Below are 20,021 nucleotides of genomic sequence, written 5' to 3'. Positions count from 1 at the left end.
TCTGTATTTTGTTTTTTTAAGAATGGAGTGTCTTGTTATTGGTGTTCTTCTGTAGTTCAGAGATTTTTTTTAATCATTGTGTGTTGCGTTAATTTTTATGTATTTTAGTAGTATAGTGAAGATTCCTCACCTCCTTCAGTGGTATCAACTCTCACTCGCCCACAAACTAGTAAACCATCCACTAAATGTCCCATCCCTCCAGAATCTACTCCAACCCTATCGCACCACCAGACCACTAAGATCCAGCAACAAAAATCACTTGCAGATCACTAAAGCCAATAACTCTGCTGGTGAAGCACTATTCTCTTGCACCATAGCCAAATTATGGAACTCCCTTCCACCCACAATTACCTCCGTACCATCATGCACTCACTTCAAAACTTTACGAAAAGCGCACCTAAAAACATGCTGGCTATGCCCTTGCAACTCCCACTCTAATATCACCCACCCCATCCAACCACTACCTTTCTTTCCACTCCACTAACTACCTTGATCATAGCAAGCTCAGATGCTCATAAGCCTAGTACTTATTATACAGCAGGAACTTCTCATTGTAATATTTGTTAATGTCTGTTATGTACTTCACAGATAAAGATTCTGGTTGTCTACTGATGTGCTATGTTCTTCATCTGTAAATATGTTGTAAGTAATTGCTATGTTAAATTGTTAATCGCTATGTAATCCAATGTAACTACTGTCTGTTTATTTTAACTGTGGAGCTTTTCTCCCCGGACCTCTGCTGAAAATGGACCTACATCCAGTCGGACACTCCCGGTCAACAAATGTAAATAAATAAATAAGATTATGCTGTGTATATCCACAGTGGTGCAGCGGTAGCATTGTTGCCTCACAGCAAGAGGTTCTCCCGTTCGATTCTCAGCTGAAGTGCGGGGAGTGCCTTCTGTGTGGAGTCTGCATGTCCTCCCCGCGGTTAGGTGGGTGTTCAAAAGACATGCGTAAATGGGCGTGCCTTCGTTGAAGGTTGAACTTAGAGCTGGCACCTCGGCATTTGTCAAAATCTATTGCCAATCATTAGCGGACTGGAGTTCCACTGTGGTGACCCCTAACCGGGAAAAGCCGAACAACAACAACTGTGAAGATTATGCTATGAGTTCTTAGTTTTGTAGTTAAAGTTTACTAGTTAGAATCGGGTCCATTTTTGCCAGCAATGATGTTTTTGGATTGTCTAGTTGTACTCAGTGCTTTATTCAGTGTATATTCTTAAAATATTTTTCACATTAGTAATTACAAAGTTCATTTCCTGAAGGTGATTTTGTCATTATGCTTATTTTGCTTATTCAGTCGTATTCCTACCTGCCTTATTATTTGGACATTTACTTATTCATCATGTCGCTTCATGGCTCGAGCTCTGAACAGAGCGGTCCGGCTAATGCATTTTTGTTTTCCAATTTTCTTAATGAACGTGACAAGAGGTATTCCCATTTGGATCCATGGAACATCGGAGGTAATGATGCTGCTGATGAGCGTTTTATTGAACTGACGAAATTAATGTCTAAAGAAATAGCATTATACTTTGATACTCATTTGCTTGAGAAATATATCAGCCTTGACATTAGTCCATGGGGTTTGCGGATAGAAAAGCTGCCAGCAACCCCATTTACTGAGGATGAAACAGACTTGTTCAATGAATGGAAACAGGTGTCGCTGTCCTGTACCATTGGTTGGCTTAATATTTTGGTTAAGCGCAACCAACGTAACCATGAGAAAATTAAAAGTGAGATTATGGTCTTACAAGAAAGTTTAGCAGCGGAATTAAATTACGGCACTCAAATGTCAGCTATAAATGAAAAAATAAATAAACTAGAAATGGACATTGTGCAGCGCAAAAGAAAGAAATTAGTTCGTGATCTCAAAGATTACGAAACTGGTGTTTTGTTCAACTGGCAACGTGAACCCGTGCGTAAGACACGTAACAGATCTAGGGGCAGAGCCTGGAGCAGTAGTAGCAGCTCTAAGCGGAGAGGACTGTCAGCATCATCGGCTTCTTCTGTGGAGGGTAACATTGCCAAAAATGTCTCTTTTGCTGAAGCGACAACAACGGCTAGCAGAACCTCTAATCGGGAGGTTACTATAGGGTCTGGCAGCTATAACAGTGAAAATACGAACTTTCAAAGTGACGACCATAACAGGGGAAGAAACGGGAGGAATGGAAGGAAGGGGAGAAACAAACCTAAATGAAGGTTTGTCGATAGTAGCTTCAAATGAACTTCCTTTATATTGTGTTAACTTGTCTAATTTAGCACTAAATTTTGAGATGCTAAGTGTTTTAAATAAAGGAAGTAAGTTTGTTCCAACCTTTTTCCCGTCACTAGCTGACATGTACTTTGAGGTTAAATGCTTTATTAGGAAGCTTTTACTCAGAGTTTATTTTTTCAAAAAAGATAAATCTAATAAGTGTATTTCAATTATTAATGATGAATCTAGTGATTCAGAAATAGATGAAGACCTGTGTAATTTGTCCATTTATAATTATGAGCTTGAGCCTAATTTAATTGATGTTAATAGTGTTGAAAGTGTTGAAAATGTTGAAAATGTTAACTTTCTAACTGGTTATGGTAGACTAATGTTACCTGAACTTAAAAGGGCTAATACTTTTATGCCTTATATCTCTGTACCTGCCATCTCCACCTTTCAAAAAGTTCTTTTGAGAGAAATTGAAGTATTGTTTAATGAATTTTGTAGAAAGAAAAAATGTTATAATTTGAACAAAAGTGAATGGCAAGCTTTAAAAGTTTTGAAAAAAACTCAAAAATGAGTATATTTTCAAACCTGCCAATAAGGGTGGAAATTGGGTTATAATGGACAGAATAAAGTACTCTAACATGGTGAATAGTTTGTTGTTGAACTCTGAAGAGTATAGGAAATTGGACAGTGACCCTACTTTGTCATTTAATGATGAGCTGTTATTCTTATTGGAAAAAGGTGAGCGTTTGGGTTTTTTTACGCACACCGATGTGAAAAAGTTATACATCCAAAAACCAGTAACACCGATTATGTATGCATTACCCAAAATCCATAAGAATTTGGAAGAACCTCCAGGTAGACCTATTATTTCTGGAATAGGTTCTTTCTTGGAAAGTGTTAACTTGTTCTTGGATTTTCAGTTAAAAACCTATTTATGTAAGATAACAGCTCACATTAGGAATACACAAGATTTAATTAATAACCTTTTGAATCTCAACTGGAGTTATGACTATTATTGGGTCACTGTCGATGTTAAGTCCTTATACACCAATATTAATACCAAGTGGGGTTTGGAATCCATATCAAATATGATGGGTGAAGGGCCTAGAACTAATTTTCTAATTACTTTATTAGAGTTCTGTTTAACTCACAGTTATTTTCTTTTCAATAATGAATATTATTTGCAAATAAAGGGCACTGCAATGGGTGCAGCATATGCACCATCATATGCTATCATCTATATGGATTACTTTGAGAAAAAATATATCTATTCAACTAATTTTTTCAGAAATAAGGTAATTTTGTATAAATGTTTTATAGATGATCTTATTTTTATTTGCAAGGGGGACATATCTGAATTTATTGATTTCTTTGAAGTACTTAATAAAAATTAACATAATTTACAATTTTCATGTGAGATCAATAGAAATGAGATTAATTTTCTAGATTTAACCTTATTTGAGAAGGAAAATAAAATTGAATTTAAACCATTTAGGAAGGAAACCTCAGTAAATATGTTCTTACATGCTACCAGCATGCACCCCCGGCACCTAATAGATGCCTTACCATATGGGGAATTTAAAAGAATTCTGGCTCATACCAGTGTTAAGGAAGATATAGATGAAGAACTACATAAAGTATTTATGAGACTATCGGAAAGAGGATATGAATATAATCAACTATAAAAATGTAGGGATAGTGTGATTAATAATATAAGATTAGTAGATAGGAGGGATAACACCATAATGTGTTTCAATAAAAGGGAAATGAGTGTAAAGAATAGTGCTAAGGATAATGTTGAGAGAGTGTTTTTCATAACTAAATTTTCTCCTTTTTCTGATATATTAGTCTCATTAGTTAGAAAATTTTGGTATTTATTTGTGAAGATGATAACATTGGTGAGTTATTCCCTAATTGTTAACTTTTCATTCAAAAGGGGAAAGAATCTGAGAGAAATTTTAAACAACAATCTTTCACAGCATGTTGAATCTACCCCTGTGAGGGTGGGAACTTTTGCATGTGGTTCATGTAGTATATGCAGTAGAGCTATTAATATTGATATTATTAATAATACACTTCACATTTCCAAACATTTTTTTAATTGCAAGTCTACTAGTGTAGTATATATATTAGGTTGCTCATGCAAGGACATTTGGTATATAGGACAAACTAAAAGAATGATAAAAACTAGAATTTTAGAACATTTAAAAGATATAAGAAACTTAAACTTATTGAGTCTGGTTGCTAAGCATTTCATGGATACTCATGATGGTTGCAGTGATAGTCTAAGATTTTGTATTTTGGGAAAACCTTTTGTTTGTAAGGGAGATGATGTAGTAGATAAATTGTTAGAATTGGAAACAAGGATGATATTGAAATTTAATACTTTGAAACCATTTGGTCTCAACCAGGAGCTGGGCCTTTAATGATGTATAAGAGCATTATTTTGCACATATATTTATTTATTTATTAGTATGTAGGGGATGATATGTGTATATATATCACTTGGATAATAATCTACATTTAATTATTAATATGAATACAATTTCATATATAGTATATTGTATAAAGGAATAGTAACTGTGTTATGTATATTTACATTTTGGAATAATATTTTTGAACATTTTTGAAAAATTTTTATATACTCATACTAAATGAATTTTATATATATGTGCTGAATAAAATAATTTAATTATATTATAAACATTAGATGGTTTAAAATAGTTTAAATAGACTATAATAATGTAAATGTTATAATTTATATATAAAGGTCACTTTAAATTTTGAAATTCAAGTGAATTAATTAATCAATTGACTAATTAGTTAAACAATATAAAATGAGTGTATTTTGAAACTTGAAATGTGATCCTTTGAAGGCGAATGGCCGAGGTACCAGATCGTTGATGTAATAAAGAGCGTTGGTGGAATCCGACTGTTGGTGTGTTTTTGGGCACTAAAGCCAATAACTCTGCTAGTGAAGCACTATTCTCTTGCACCATAGCCAAATTATGGAACTCCCTTCCACCCACAATTACCTCCGTACCATCATGCACTCACTTCAAAACTTTCTAAAAGCACCTAAAAACATGCTGGCTATGCCCTTGCAACTCCCACTCTAATATCACCCACCCCATCCAACCACTACCTTTCTTTCCACTCCACTAACTACCTTGATCATAGCAAGCTCAGATGCTCATAAGCCTAGTACTTATTATACAGCAGGAACTTCTCATTGTAATATTTGTTAATGTCTGTTATGTACTTCACAGATAAAGATTCTGGTTGTCTACTGATGTGCTATGTTCTTCATCTGTAAATATGTTGTAAGTAATTGCTATGTTAAATTGTTAATCTCTATGTAATCCAGTGTAACTACTGTCTGTTTATTTTAACTGTGGAGCTTTTCTCCCCGGGCCTCTGCTGAAAATGGACCTACATCCAGTCGGACACTCCCGGTCAACAAATGTAAATAACTAAATAAGATTATGCTGTGTATATCCACAGTGGTGCAGCGGTAGCATTGTTGCCTCACAGCAAGAGGTTCTCCCGTTTGATTCTCAGCTGAAGTGCGGGGAGTGCCTTCTGTGTGGAGTCTGCATGTCCTCCCCGCGGTTAGGTGGGTGTTCAAAAGACATGCGTAAATGGGCGTGCCTTCGTTGAAGGTTGAACGTAGAGCTGGCACCTTGGCGTTTGTCAAAATCTACTGCCAATCATTAGCAGACTGGAGTTCCACTGTGGCGACCCTTAACCGGGAAAAGCCGAACAACAACAACTGTGAAGATTATGCTATGAGTTCTTAGTTTTGTAGTTAAAGTTTACTAGTTAGAATCAGGTCCATTTTTGCCAGCAATGATGTTTTTGGATTGTCTAGTTGTACTCAGTGCTTTATTCAGTGTATATTCTTAAAATATTTTTCACATTAGTAATTACAAAGTTCATTTCCTGAAGGTGATTTTGTCAAAGACTGTTGTTTTTTTGAGGGTTCTGCGAATAGTTTATCGATGCATTATATGAAGTTACATTTTTACATTGAATTGATGCGAGATGCATCTAACTTTCCTTTTAGTTTTCCTCTTTTCTTTTACGCTCAGTATATTTGGATTTTGGTAACTTAGGAGTCCTAGGGTGTTTTGGGAGCTAAAGGTGTTTGTTTTTTTCATGGGTGGTATATGAACTTTTGATTTGGCTTCTGTGGTTGTCGTAAATTTGAAATACTTAGAGGACTTCAGTAGGCTGATAACATATCAAGGATGTAAAAATGCTCATTCAAGCCTATAGTGCCTTTTTTGGATACTTCCATTTAACACCCATAGCTCCTTATGGTGTTCAGAACTTTCTTATATCTGGCTTCTTTAACTAAGCAACTTAATAGCTAATAATAGGCATTATTAGAAAAGGCAAGGAGTTAACAAAACAAAACTAAAAGGGGTAATATACAATGTCATGCAGTAGAGAAATTTACCACTTGGTATTCATATTTTCATATCGTGTTCACATTCTATAACTGATGATGTGAAATGTCATGGTGAGAGGCAGGAACATTCATTGTCAACGTCCATTTATATCACACTATGCTAGAGATATTACTACTTGTTTGTTAATAATTAAGAAAAGAACCAATAATTCCATAAGTGTGTAATAACTTCAAAAACAAAGTGATTTACAAGTATTGCATGGCATCAGGTGAAACCTTGGATGTTGTTGAAGAAAACCGTCCTTAATATTTTTACTCAAGTTATATATTTTGAGAGGTATTCAGTGTTATTTATACTCCTAATTGTATAATTAAGTATGTTTTCAGACTTTTGTAAATCTCACAATAAACATGCACTGAGAGAGGAATTTCTTGTAATACAAAAACTAATGTCTAGTTAACAAAAGTGTTCAGTATATGTCTAGCTTGTACAGTTTCCAAGATATGATAATTTGTTTGTGAACATTTAGCAAAAAAATATGGGTTTTTGTGCATTATAATATATAGTATTTATAGAAAGACGATGAATGCATTGACTATCATCACTATAAAGAATATTTCTTACTGATAACATTGCTACTTGTACAATTTTTAATACTTTTTATTTTTCATAACATATTTGCATTTGTTTATTTTATGTTTTTAAGCTGATTTTTCAGAAAATGCTTTGAAATGCAAGAACATGTGTACGATGCTAGATGTGTGACATTCCACACCACATAAGTGTCAATGAGTTAATGACGTCAAAAATGTAGATAAATATTTGATGGCATGCCAGGAGTGTAGATAAGCAAAAAATACCTACACAATGCACCAGATGCTTATTTTTATTACATCCTTTATCTGGGGTCTACCATCAGAAAAAAAACAATACCATCCATATTGTAAGGGATATAAGATGAAGTCTAGCATGAAATAACACAGTTATGGATCATTGTAGCTGCTATCTAGCATCCATGACAGTACAAGATTGTGGCTTACTTCTGGTATTTATTTATTATTGTTTATAGTGCATGAACTATCACAATCAGCAAAATGTAAATAAATATATTACAGTGTAAGTTCCTGTCATCATGTTTTGCACGTACTAGTTCCCACAGCATTTTGTAATGATTATGTTTCATTGTTTACATTGATGAACATTATTAATTACTGCGATGATGGAGATTTTTTTTTATTTTTCTCATTTCGCCAGTACAGCATAGTAGGTTAAGGCCACTCCATGCTCTATATTTCTACATAATAAACATTTACTCTACATACAAGTTTTAATTTGAATTGATTGGTCCTGTCACCTAATATTTTGATATAGGCGGTCTTTTCTCTACATATCAGATAACCATAAGCATGAAGTACAGAATGTATGGTTAAGCAAATCCTGTTCTGATAATTTCTCTAAGTGCTCCCTCCTTAGGTGATATTTTTATTTCTTGTTCCTGTTTTAAGGAAAAGTAGTTTATGGAGAGGTGACTACGGCTCATGCCACCCTGAATGGTTTGCATTACTACCACAAAGACTGGTCACATGCTGCTGCATATGTTACAGTGCCACCATTGCGACTAGATCCAAACACTCCTTCCTACCTCACAAGTTTGCTAGCTAAGTAAGTATCTTTGAAAATGTAATGACTTCCCCATGCCTTATTTTACAAGGTAACTGCTGCCTTTCTTCCTCAATTGTTTGCAAATCAAGAGATGTAAAATAGGATTTTAATGACAAATTAATGTTGGGTGAAATTATGACATTTTTAATTTCTAATTAGAGAAGTTAGACAAGCAGTATTCATAAAATTGTGTTTTACAGGCTATGGGATGTCAGAATTTTCATAATATTTAGTAATATGGTAAGCTAAAGCCTCTTAGGGCTCTTGGAACAATAAATGTTTACTGTGTTGCCCTGTTGATTTCTAGTTAAGAATAAAATGTCAAATTGACTTATGTAAATGGTAGGTATCACAACTTCAGTAAATGTTAGTGGTTATAACATCCATATCTGTACATTTATTTTGGCTATACTGATTCTTTCCACTGATAGGGGAGATATTTACTATGCAAAGAGCTCCTGTTGTATTTATTTATTTTTGATATTTCTCCCTTTATACTCTACCTGCCTGCTGCAGATCTCTAGCTTTAATCCAGCCCCTGCCCACCCTTTTCTAAATATCTCAACTGCTCCTGTCTGGGTGACTTCAATTATATTGCTGGGGTGGACATTCAGCTTGAGCTTCGTAGCTACTAAATTCTTGGACCACAGAGTCAGAACTTAAATTGGCAGCTGTGATTGGGAGCTGGAGCCACTTTATTGTGTATGGCTAATCAGAGTCCTTAGCTAGGAGAATGACATCAGTGCATGGGACATGTGCACCCACACATCATTCACTGGACATGTTACTCCCACTTCCAGTAGTTAGAATCCTGCAAGGTTACTGGTCTCCACTTGTGGTTAAATAGGCTGTGGTAAAACACATACCCTTACCATAGGACAGGAGAGCTGGCTACTGCCTGCAGTCTGCTTCATCCTGTTTTTCTTAGTCAGCCATTCTAATGTACCAGGTCTGTTCCCAAACCCAGGCCTCAAGTGGCATATATTTATTTACCTTTTGTTAAATGATAAGTATGCTTGGTATTTTGGTTCATTTTTATGGGAAAACACATAACTGAAAGAATTTAATAAGTATGGTTAGAATAGATTTAGAGGTGCTGAAGCCAGTTGGCACAAAGCGTTTGGAGTACTGTGTGACAAAATAATGTCAATGAAAATAAAAAGTAAGTTGTAGAAAACAGAGGTGCAGCCACTGCTTCTGTATGCTACAGAAACCTGGGCAGTGAGGTAGAGCTGGATTTTCATCAAATGGGGCCCTAAACAAGGTAATGGACAGGGAGGCCCACAGCCTTACTAATTTCCTGTTACCTGGCCCTCTGTCACCAATTACTATAAAACAATGTTCAAACCTGTAAGCGTGCTTACTAATTTTTTTCTTTACTTTTACAATAACTAATGTCTTTTGGCTTTTCTCGGTTAGGGGTCGCCACAGTGGAACTCCACTAAGCTAATGATTGGCAGTGGATTTTTTTACGGTGCCGAGTTACCAGCCTGATGCCCAGCCTTCAAAGAAGGCACACCCATTCACACACGCACATACCTGCATGTCTTTAAACGTCACTCGACTGTGGGGAGGACATGCAGACTCCACACAGACAGCGATCCAGCTGAGAATCGAACAGGAGAACCTCTTGCTGTGAGGTGACAATGCTAATCGCTGTACCACCTTGGCTCAGATATTTTGATTTAGTTCTACATCCAAAACATTGACAACAATTTACTAAACAAAGGATGTTTTCACACTGAAAACAGACTTGTCATAAGCAAACAAAGGCTGAAGGAATCAATCCCTCCCCTACAGGAAGCAGCTGATTAACAGCTCATAGCCTTATTCATCTATACCAAGTGCCAGACAAACACTACTGCAGCCAGAGACAGTGCATTTCACACCTGCATTCCTGCAAAAAAAAAAAAAAAGGTGAATTCAGAATTTAGTCAGACTTACATTAGACTCATAAACTTCATGTTGTCCAGTTTATAAACAACCAAGTAATCAATATGCTGTCAACAGTCAACAAAACAAGGCTGTACCCAAATAACCTGGCTCAGATGATGATTCTCTGATTACAGAAGATGTGCTATTCCCATGTTGCAGTATTCATAACATGAGGGTGATTCCGCCTAGGTGACCAGAACATCCGGCCAGTATACCAAAGTCCTTAAGCTACTGCAAGGTATGTGTGATGTTGTACATAGAACAGCTGAGCAGCGGCCATAAAAGTGACACCTGCACATACCATCATCAGAACTTCTCTGCTGCCAGTCCAAACAACATCTTCCAGCCATCCGCCTGATCGCTGAAAGTTTATCTTCTTTTCAGATATTCTTATGCTTTTGCTGCTGCATGCTTGTTAGAGGTCACTGTCTTCCAAGGAAGGCAAGTGCCAATGTGGAAGACAGATTCCACACAAAGACAACCACAGCCAGTGCCTTTTTTTGTCTGGGGTCCGATTGTGGTTATAAGGCCTGTGCCATTTGTCAAGTGTTCATCCCCAAAACACTCCATAGTTGTCTGTCCACCCTTAATTTATACCTTGAGAATCAGAGACTGAAGCAACTACTGCTAGGTATGGAAGGTACTGCTGGTCCACCAGGTGAGCCTCCAAAGAAAAAGGCAAAAAATGTAAGGCCTGAATCTTTGGCTGTACCTCTGATCTCAGACATCCCTCAGGAGGCCAGTGAAGGCCCAGAGGTACGTACAGTGTTGGATCCTCCTCCTTCAGTGGGTACTGATCTAAAAGTCACTAGGGAGGGTTCCTACAGCACGTCTGCAGAGGTATTGCAGATGTCCATTTTGGATGGTAAGGGGGAACCACTGTTACCTCCTTCTAACGTTCCTTGCAGTACCTCTACTGCTCCATCCATTGAAGTTATGCCGACATCCGATCTGGAACCCAAGCCTACGGCCGCCCTTCCTTCCCAGCCAAGGGTAGGCCTCCCTCTCAAGAGAAAATATAAGCAAAACATGTGTGTCCCAGTCTAGAGTCTTCCCCAGACTGGCAAAATTTTTCCCAAGAGATTTTGAATGTATTTCCTGGCACTTAGGCTTTCCACCTTGCATCTTCCTACCCCAGCATATCCTATGTCCCCTCCTTCATCTGCTGAACTCGAGGCCTCTGAAGAAGATGATTCATCCTCTGAATCCTTGGCTTACTCCACTCAAACTGATTCTCCTCTGGAATATGCCTCCCCTGAAGTGGATTTTAATGGCAGGGATTCTCCTGCAGAAGATAATACCTTTGGAGAAACTAACTCCAAAATGAGGGACTACTTCAAGTGGGAAGCTCACAAGTCTCAGGGGTACAAAAAGGTATTATGACATCTTACAAATTGACTCTCCTTCTCCCTCAACCATCCCACCTGTCTTGCCAGCCTTTTAAGATGCTTTTCTTGCCGTATCTAAAAATCCTGATTCTTAAACTCCTGATCCTAAAAGGCCGGACAGGTTTTATAAGGTGCCTAAGGAAAATAGTTACCTGTATAAATGCCCTCTTGTAGACCCAGCTGTGATCTCTCTGTCTTCTGACAAAACTTCCAAATTACTGTCCTCAACCAGTCTCCTCCCGTCAGATAAGGAGAGTAAAATGATGGAGAGAATTTGTAAGAAGGTCTACACCTCTTCCACACTGGCCTTCAGGGCCATTAATTATCAGACACATATGTCCAAGTATGTTCCGGCACTATTTTCACAGGCCTCCAAACTGCTGACTGATCTCCCAGACTCTGCAGCAAAAACCCAGCTTTCATCTCTCTTGAGACTGTCTTCCCAAGTTATCAGACATTCCAGTAAGTGTTGTTATGACACAGCAGAGGTGCTAGATCAGCAGCATCTGGTTCGGTCGTCAATAGATATTCCTGGCTGGGATTGCAGCCTTTGCCTGAGGATTTCAAGGCAGAGATTATGGATGCACCTCTGGACAATACTGCCCTTTTTGGTTCTAATGCTGCAGTCCTTTTCATATCCCTTTATAAGACAGGAAAAGAACTTCAGGAGCTTAAACATATTTTTTGTCTCCCCAGTTCCTAAATTTCATAGACAATACCCTTCTAGAATTAATTTTGTAAGGAGGAAGACCCATACACCTTAACAAGAACACAAAAAGACCACACACAGGCTGATGCCTCCTTGGTCTCAGCCATCCTTGGCTCAAAAGGCCCACTTTCCAGGCAAGCCAGGTAGTCTATGACTACCTGGCAACTTCCTCAAAAATCCCCCTTTCCCAGCACCTTTTTCACTCCCTTTCAATTTGGACAAGCATTACCGCAGACAAATAGATCCTGTCCATTTTACTAAGAGGTTATTACATGACTTGGAAATCCACTCCTCCCTTCATGGGGATTCCTCAACCACCAAAGGACCAGATCCACCTTTTCCCTCAAGTCATTCAAGACTTGCAGACACTAAGAACCATACAGGAGGTTCCCACTTTGGAAAGAGGAAAAGGGTTTTATTCCAGAATGTTTTTAGTTCCCAGGAAAGATGGCCCCTGGAGACCTGTTTTAGACTGTCCCAACTCAGTTTATTCCTTCAAGTACCCTTCTTCAAGATGCTCACCCTGCAAACTCTGTTCCCTCTCTTGTTACCCCAGGTTTACCTGGTTTCCTTAGACAGAAAGGTTGCATACCCTTACATTGCCACCCACCCTCTCTCTATTCAGGAAATTCTTATGTTTTTCTGTTGCTTCCTCTCATTTTCAGTTCTATGCTTTGCCCTTTGGACTCTCTGCAGCACCAAGGGTATTCTCAAAGTGTTTGGCTCCTGTCATTTCCTTTTGCAGACTCCAGGTGATTCTCATTTACCCTTACATAGACAACCTGCCCATTCAATCAGAACATCCAATCACCTTAAAACAGAACCTTCAAACCATCATCTCCTTCCTCCTCAGTTTGGGTTTCACCCTCAACTACAGCAAGTTTTCCCTAACTCCCTCTCAGAACCAGGTTTTCCTCATGATGGCCTTCTTGCCTTCACAAAATGTGCAATCTCTGCAGACTTGCTTCTTCCAGTTGCTTCTTCTGCCTTCTGTGATGGCCAGGGAATTTCAAAGGATGCAAGGCTTTGGTTATACCTTTGCTACCCCTAGCCAGACTCCACATGCAAAAATTCCAGTGGTATTTGAAAACACTCTGGCATGTTCATCTCTCGAATTTGTCCTTCCACTTCTGCCTTGCCTAAACAAGAAATTGCATCAGTAGTTTCACCAAATTTCTTGGAACCCAGAACTTCCTCTGCAGCCACTTCCCCCCATTCAGGAAATGTTCACAGATGCTTCAGATCTGCGGTGGGGGGGGGGGGCAACTCTGGGGAACCTAAAAGGCCAAGGCTTATGTTCTCCCTCCATAAGGAAGCAACATATCAGCATCCAAGAGATGAGGACTCTGATCCTGGCCCTTCAAGCATTCAGGGTATCTCTCCTTCCTGATCCTTTGAAGCTGTCACAGACAACACAACTGTTCTCTGGTATGTGAACAAGCAGAGGGGGAACAAAGTCCTACCTACTTTGCAGATTAGCAATCCAAGCCTGGAAGACTGCTCTTCAAGCAAAGGTAACTTTAACTGAGGTTTACATCCTATCAGCTCAAAATGTTCAGGCAGACACTCTGAGCAGATCCATGACACAAGCCCACAAAATGGATGATACACAGAGATATGTTTTTGGATGTTCTCCACCAGTGGGGTACATCTCAAATAGATCTCTTTGCCTCCTGTATGAACAGAAAACTGCCAAAGTTCTGTGCCAGAGTCCTACATCCTCTGCTTTGGAAAGTGGATACCCTATCATTCTCTTGGAAGGGGATGTTTCTCTCTGCATCCCCCCTTCCCCTAATTCAGAAAGTCATCCTGAAGATACAGTAGGACAAACCACAAATCTTGCTGATGACTCCCTTTTGGCCAAAACAGCATCGGTTCCATCTTCTTCTGCAATTTAGTCAAGGGCAATCATCACACGTTACCTCACAAGGTGGATCTACTCACACAAGACAAGGCATCTCTCACTCACCCACATTTGGCAACACTGAACACATTTTTTCTGAGGACATGCTTCTAGTCCTGCAGGAGGCCAGGAAACCTAATGTATCTTACTTGCCCAAATGAAAGAGGTTCTCCATCTGGTGTCTTAATAAGAGACTATATCCATTTTCAATGCATATCCCTCTAATCCTTTCATACTAGTGTGAACTGCTCAAGGCTGGACTGGCTTATTCTAAACCCATTTGTCAATCATTTCTGCATGTCTATTTTTGTCTCCCCCTTAGCTTCTAGGTTAGAGGTCAGACTTTTCTTAAAAGGTGTCCTTCACATCAGACCTCCCAGGAAACCAGTTCCTCCTCCCTGGGACCTAAATTTTGTGTTGGAAAAAAATGACTCAGACTCCCTTTGAGCCTGCTGCCTCCTCTTCCCTAAGATTCTGTGCTTGGAAAACTGTTTTACTAGTAGTCATTACTTCCGTGATTGATTCCTATAGTTATAATGCAATATTTTACTAATTATCCCTTTTACCAGCAACTTCTGCACTAGATTGTACTAAAAACTCTACCAGTGCTGGTCTTTCACTTAGGGTGCCCCTATTCTTTTCTCTTTGCCTATACTCTGATATCAATCCTTGCTAGGGAAGGAAATCTCTAGCCTACAGTTGAGATGAATTCTTGGCCTCTTCCCATTCTATTACTATTCCCCTTTCTAATTATTTTATCCCAATGCTTTGATTCCTTTGCCAGTTTTCTCCAGTAAATTCCACCCCCTATTGCCTATTTTATGTATCCTTGATTGTAGTCATCCATACTGGCAGACTTTCCTTTCTCCATTCCCATGTTGGCTTAGTTCTTAGAATTTTTTCCTCTACTTTATGAATATAATATCCTGTTAGTCTTAAGGATCTGCACCCAACATCCCAGTCTCTCCTTATTTCTTGAGCTTTCCCCCTGTTTCATGATCACCCCTTTCCACTTTGAGTTGTAGCTTTCTGCTTGTGCTCTTTATTACTATCCATAACTTCTCCTCTGGTTGATAAAAATATGCTTGACCTGTGCATAAAACTAAAGGGACTAAAACATTTTCACTGCTCATATCTTGCTATCCATATCCATAAAACAGAGCTTCCAGTTTCTCAGTTTTTGTATTATCTTTTATTTAGTCTGCTCCCACATATCCTTAGCTGACATAATAGAATCCTTTTTAATCCTTATTCTTAAATACTTCCTTTTATCATGTCCCCATAAATGTAGATATTGCTGAACCAATGTATGTGTGGGTAGATAATTTACAGCTATTGCCTTTGTTTTATCTTCATTAATTTTGTATCCCAAAAAGATTTGAAACTGTCTCAGAATGTTCCAAGACACAGAAATGTCCTTTTCTGGTTTTATCATGTACAAAATAATATAATTTTCAGATAAAGCCATCTTTTCTTGATTACCACAACAATTCTATCCTTGAATTTCTAAGTCTCTTATTTTCTTTGCCAGTGGTTGTAAATATAATGCAAATAAGAAAGGGAAAGAGGACACACCTACCCGCTTCCTCTGCTCAAACAGAACTTAGCAGAGAGGAACCCCACCCCCAATTTTCGCCTCTGATCCCTCATATATCCTTCTAATCAACCTTATTATTTTATCAGTGAATGCAAATACTTCCGTTGCCCTATTGATAAAATCCTAGTTTACTCTGTCAAATGCTTTCTCTGCATCAAGACCCACCAACAACAGTGGTATTTTCTTAAATTCTGTTTCCCTGTGGATCACCGTTGGTCTATTAATGTTATTAAATGTTTACCTTACATCCACAAAACCAAACTTAATATGTTATCTATCAATGTTGGCATCACCTTTGCCATCTTTTAGCTATTATAGACATAAACACTTCAGAATTATGGTTTAGAATTGAAATGGGCCTATATGAAGCTGGATCTGATGGGTCTTTAACATTGTAGGTATTACAACCACCACAGCTTTCCTCCAGGATATTGTTGCTTATCATCCTTTTCAATATTGTTAAACAAAATCTTCCAGGTATTTATCATTTACTTCCCTCCTAGCTTCCAAACTTCCACAGGAATACCATCTATTACTGGAGACTTTCCTGTAGATTGGTTATACATCCCTATTTTTATCTTATCTCCATGTATTCTGTTAGTAATTGAGCCTCATCTACCTCTAGCCTTGGCATGTTTAATTCTTCCATAAATATTTCCATGTGTGATTTTTCTTGATTTCCACATTTCTCTGCTCCTGCTGTAAAATATCAGTCTAATTCCTTATTTGTGCTTTCATAAAATTAATGCAGTCTGTTCCTGCCAGTTTCTCTGGTACAGCAGAAAATCTCAGGTTTCCCCTATGTGCATTGTCCTCTAATTCTACCATATTTTGAAACATCTCTTCTTGAACAGCCTCATACTCAGCCAGCATTTTCTTCATGTCTTCTGAATATCTGTTTAAAGTTTCTTTCATTTTTCCAGCCCTTTGTTATTTGAGTTGATATGCTCCTTTAGTGTTTCATTTATTTTAGTCAGCTCTAAGCACATTTGACTTATTTTTTCTCTAGATTACTGGAAGTCATGTCTTTCACCAAAGCTGAAGCTTGCACTTCTTTTTGCCGAATAGCTACAGGCTTCTTCCTAGCTAGTGTTTTCTCCTCACCTTTTGTGACTGATTTTCTTTCAGGTTCTCTAAATATCATCTTTACAGGCAACCAGGCAGTGCACTTACTAGCCAGTAAGTGCAGTTTACCCAAAAAGACAAATTCACTGGCTCTCTTTTCTGAGTTTCTGGTTTCACACTGTGAGGTCTGAAATTAAGCTGTTACTCAGTGTGCAGCCATATTGGAAGTCCAGCAAGACCAGTCATTAATTGATTAAAAAGTGACACTTCCAGAACTGAGGCCATGGCATTTCATGTACTCTAGACAGATTAATGTCCTTTACCAGTTCCACTTTTCATATTTTAAGGTGACAACAGACTGGAGTTTGTGACCGAGGTGCATGAGCTACATATGATTCTGGATAATCAGATGACATTCAGTGACCAGATGTCAGGTCTGGTTAGTTGTTCACATTGTGGTCTCTTCCTTAACCTTTGTAATAGCTGGCATTTAGCACAGAGGATTAAGGCTATGAGGGTTTAACATGCTGTTTCCTGGGGTACCGAGTCTGATTCCCTCATCTTTCATTTGTCTACTGTGAGACCTTGTGTAAGTCACTTAAACAGACAGTGGGTTGGGGAATTTGGGAATTTGGACTGAACAATCTCAATGGTCTCCTGCACTACATGCTTAGTAACTACCATTGAACACCCTTTTCCTGTGACTTTCTGACGAAAATGAACTGGTTGCAGCTAGTTCAAAACTTTGAGGCCAAGCTACAAATTGGTATATCATGTTGTCTAAGTGTAACCTATCATTACTTCTGTAACAGTGTCATATCATCTTTAAAATCTTGTTTTATTTTTGTGCATGTGACTTGGATCCCACTTACCTGACGGGGGACTTATAGGGTCATACCAGGTATTGTACTCTGTCTCAGAGGGATTGCAAGTGGTTCCACTTCTATGTCTGAAAACATTTAGTTAGCACTGTTTTTCTTATTGAGCACCACACTGGTGGAACATGACCAAAATGACTGCAGAATTGTTTACTTTTGCTTGTTTCCACAGATCTCTTAAGGCATTCATGATTTTAAAGTGGCATTTTGTGATAATTCTGTAGACTGCTTACAGGACATCTTTTAATGGCCTTGTCTCACAAAATGGCATGAGTTCATAACTATGATTTTTTTTGCCAGAAGTGGTGCAGTTTAACAAATGTTACTTGTTTTATTTAAATGCTCTGTTTTTTATTATTATGAATTTTGTGTTTATTCTGCTATTTTATCATGTTTGATTTTACTTTGTATGTGTTTTTTTTTTCTAATTTTTACTATTGCTTTGTTTATGAAGCACTATAGTAGTACTGAAGCAAAAGTTAAAAAAAAATGAATTTCCCTTTTCACCTCAGTTTGCAGGGACCTTAGAAACTGACATGAACCAGGGACTGTACTGCCCCTGGACAGACATTTTCTTCAAATTTTGATTAGGTTTTAAGGCAATACTATTTCAGCCATGTTTTGTTAACAGCTCATTAATCATCCAAGCCAACTGCCAGCCTAATGTGCCTGCTGCCACACACTGTCTTTCCAAATTTAAGTATTTTATTTATTTTCCGGGGAGATAACTGATCTTCATGGACATTTTTCAGACTTAGGGTGGGAGCAGTGTCTAGTTAAGTCACTTGCTCAGGATGGCAGATTTAGGCAATGGAGGCTGAGGAAGTCAAACCGTGCACTACTGAACCACAGGAAACAGTTAGGCAATGGAAGCTGAGGGAATCGAAGATTGCACCATTGGACCAGAGGCAAGAGCTTGTCAACTTTAAGTGAAACTGTCCCCCCAAGAATTGTAGTTTGACCATCATCTGCTAGGTAGCTCCTCTGATTTCTCTCAACCGCTGTGTCTGGTTCTACCCCCTCCCACACTAGATAGGACTGCCTTGATGGGGTAGGAAGGGGAAGCTGAACTGCAGTTTTAGGAGACAGATCACTTTGACCTCTACAACTGATACTGCCCCTGGAAGGGACCTTCTTGACATTGTGGACAAGAAGGATGGATTGTGACTGTGGGGGGCATAGGGGAGCCAGGTTGCCTGCACCATCACATAAACCTATTTGTGCCTGGGCATTTCTGTTAAGAGACATGTCCCCTCTGACATGCTGTGTTGATGGGGGCATGCAATGGCACTGCAAGGGTTTTACCGTCACCTACATGATGACATGTCTGTCAAGCTGCTTGACCCTAACATGCATCACTACCAGGTTTGCACTGCAGAGGTATCACCACCAGAGCCATCCTGCCTTGGCTGCATACCCACAGCATCCTCACACAGCCCCCCCCCCAAGGAGTAATGAGCAGGCAAAGCATTTCAGATTTTGCCCTCCCCCGCTGTGTCTGGTTCTACCCCCTCCCACACTAGATAGGACTGCCTTGATGGGGTAGAAAGGGGAAGCTGAACTGCAGTTTTAGGAGACAGATCACTTTGACCTCTACAACTGATACTGCCCCTGGAAGGGACCTTCTTGACATTGTGGACAAGAAGGATGGATTGTGACTGTGGGGGGCATAGGGGAGCCAGGTTGCCTGCACCATCACATAAACCTATTTGTGCCTGGGCATTTCTGTTAAGAGACATGTCCCCTCTGACATGCTGTGTTGATGGGGCCATGCAATGGCACTGCAAGGGTTTTACCGTCACCTACATGATGACATGTCTGTCAAGCTGCTTGACCCTAACATGCATCACTACCAGGTTTGCACTGCAGAGGTATCACCACCAGAGCCATCCTGCCTTGGCTGCATACCCACAGCATCCTCACACAGCCCCCCCCCCCCAAGGAGTAATGAGCAGGCAAACCATTTCAGATTCTGCCCTCCCCATGGCAGCTTTAACAGATGCCTGAGTCACTAGTCAAACTCTGATGACATGTATCACAGTCATAGCTTCATTCCCATATGCTAATTGAGCTGGCTTCACTGACAATGCTTTTCCTAAGGATACTTTAACAGAATTATTCTACGCCCTACTAAGAAGGGACTTGATTTAATTCTGACAGAACTCTGGTAGCCTATGTATCATCTTCCTTGCCTAGAACATATGAATGAGTGAGTCATCACTTTCTAAATGTTTTGCTATATTTAAGGTAGAGGTTTTGAAAAT

The 20,021-nt window shown here is 38.9% G+C and overlaps 1 protein-coding gene across 3 annotated transcripts in view; it reads left to right on the top strand.

Moving 5' to 3' along the window:
• Nucleotides 1-20,021, top strand: part of DPYSL5 (dihydropyrimidinase like 5) — a 1,161,038-nt gene that overhangs the window by 733,030 nt on the left and 407,987 nt on the right. For all 3 annotated transcript variants that reach the window (XM_044062869.1, XM_044062871.1, XM_044062870.1), the window contains exon 8: nucleotides 8,126-8,282. In XM_044062869.1, the coding sequence (XP_043918804.1) occupies nucleotides 8,126-8,282 (157 nt within the window). The remainder of the gene's footprint in view (nucleotides 1-8,125; nucleotides 8,283-20,021) is intronic.

Source organism: Protopterus annectens, chromosome 2.part1, assembly GCF_019279795.1.
Source record: "Protopterus annectens isolate FY-2018-M chromosome 2.part1, PAN1.0, whole genome shotgun sequence".
Taxonomy (NCBI): domain Eukaryota; kingdom Metazoa; phylum Chordata; order Ceratodontiformes; family Protopteridae; genus Protopterus; species Protopterus annectens.
Note: the sequence above shows the minus strand (reverse complement) of the source record. Positions and strands in the feature narration are given on the sequence as shown.